Source organism: Alnus glutinosa, chromosome 14, assembly GCF_958979055.1.
Source record: "Alnus glutinosa chromosome 14, dhAlnGlut1.1, whole genome shotgun sequence".
Classification (NCBI taxonomy): Eukaryota; Viridiplantae; Streptophyta; class Magnoliopsida; order Fagales; family Betulaceae; genus Alnus; species Alnus glutinosa.
In genome coordinates this window covers 22983850-22985667 of record NC_084899.1, presented here as the reverse complement: position 1 = coordinate 22985667, position 1818 = coordinate 22983850, and the positions used below count along the sequence as shown (strand labels likewise).

At 34.4% G+C, this 1818-nt stretch overlaps 1 protein-coding gene across 1 annotated transcript; it reads left to right on the top strand.

Moving 5' to 3' along the window:
- LOC133856833 (transcription factor MYB114-like) lies at positions 1-1124 on the top strand. The gene is made up of 3 exons (XM_062291873.1): positions 1-136; positions 317-446; positions 782-1124. Exons 1-3 carry the CDS (start codon positions 1-3, stop codon positions 1122-1124), a joined length of 609 nt encoding a protein of 202 aa, XP_062147857.1.
- Positions 1125-1818: the final 694 nt, after the last annotated feature.

Here is a 1818-nt window from a genome sequence, read left to right as displayed (position 1 = left end):
ATGGCTCCAAAAAATGATGGATCAGCCAAGAAAGTAATGAACAAAGGAGCATGGACAGCAGAGGAAGATCAAAAACTGTCTCAGTGCATTGAAATCCACGGTGCAAAGAGGTGGACAACAATTGCACTAAATGCAGGTTAATTTACCACGTATCTTTAGATTAAACCAATATATATTATCAGTCGAGACTCGAGAAGAAGTATTAATATAGCAGAGAAACCTGCCGGTATATGATGATCAACTCTATACATATATAGTATTAAATTTGATGGGAGGCCTAAAGGGTTCTCTTTTTTTTTTTTTCTTTTTTTTGCAGGTTTGAATCGATGCGGGAAGAGTTGCAGATTGAGATGGTTGAATTATCTGAGACCCGATATCAAACGAGGCAACATATCAGATGCAGAAGAGGACTTGATACTTCGGCTTCATAAGCTACTAGGGAACAGGTTAGTGTGTCAAAGTGTATCAAATATGTATATATTTTCCCGGATAACCAGATCGAGTATCTGCCCTAACTAGATTCCAGGAATACTGTGCAAAACGCTCTCTAGATGGTTTGAGTAAAGCTACGTATGGCTTTCGTGGCCTCAATAAATTATTTAAACTCAAGAGGGTCAAACCTTAAACTTACTACTTCATGATCAGACACCGGGACCGAGTGATGCCTTACTACTTAGGGTCTAAAAGAAAAAAGAAAAAAGAAAAATGTTATTGCATGCATGCTCTAAGGTTATCCAAGAGAAGCAAATTAATCAAACAAATTACATGTTTATATATATAGGTGGTCTTTAATTGCTGGGAGACTTCCAGGACGGACCGATAACGAGATAAAGAACTACTGGAATTCTCGTATGAGCAAGAAAACAAATCAAAAGGAGAAAACACCAGAGGCTTCAACAACAACAGCACTGTCAGCACAAGATGATCAGGTAATTATGCCTCAAAAAACCTACTGCAGCGTCGATCATGTGGACGTGGAGGGTGCTAAAGAAAGCGGGAATTTTGAAGGACACTTTGATGTGAACGAGTTATTTGACTTTACCGCTGAAGGATCGTATGGTTTAAACTGGGTGAACAAATTTCTTGAACTTGATGAGGAACCTTGGCTCAAAGAGAATTGGTGAGCATTGTGTAATTAATATATATATGCCAATAATAATTGTTTAATTTCTCATTCAAAACCGACTACATTGTGTAATGAGTAATACCACACACACTCTCACTTCTTTACACCAATTTTTCTAATGGCTTTTAAAACTACTATTGAATTAAAATTCAATAAAAATCCATATCAAAGCCAATATAATGATGGTTTTAAAAGTCACATAAGGGTGTGGAGAAATTGGTGTAGAGAAATGAGTGTAAAGAAGTGAGAGTGTGTGTAGCATTACTCTTGTGTAATTAATGAAAGCCAGTGAACGTGATTCGATCTTCTGTCTAAAATTTACACAATGCTTCGTTTGGGTATGCGATTTTTTGAAAAAGCGAATATTGAAAGAAATTGTTTTTTGAAATTATGTTTGGATGATTTATAAAACTTGAGACAAAATTAAAAAAGTTGGATAAAATCCGAATAGAATTTAATATTTAAACAACAAAATTTGAAAAATATTTTTTTAAAAAAATCTCTCTCACCCGAACATGCCATTAATGTGTTTGAGGTGTACGTACATGTCATTCGAATGTTTTTGTAACTTATTCAGTTATTTGTCTAATTTATCATGATAATTTCTTGAATTAATTGCTAATTTCTTATCGAATTTCTTTAGTATTTCTTAACAATTATATGGCTGTTCTATAGTATCAGTGATTTTATCA

Bases quoted from the DNA above. Each gene is read 5' to 3' on its own strand.
- LOC133856833 (XM_062291873.1), top strand. From the start codon at position 1: ATGGCTCCAAAAAATGATGGATCAGCCAAGAAAGTAATGAACAAAGGA. The intron at 137-316 runs GTTAATTTACCA...TTTTTTTTGCAG, and splicing joins AACAATTGCACTAAATGCAG to GTTTGAATCGATGCGGGAAG. The intron at 447-781 runs GTTAGTGTGTCA...TTATATATATAG, and splicing joins CATAAGCTACTAGGGAACAG to GTGGTCTTTAATTGCTGGGA.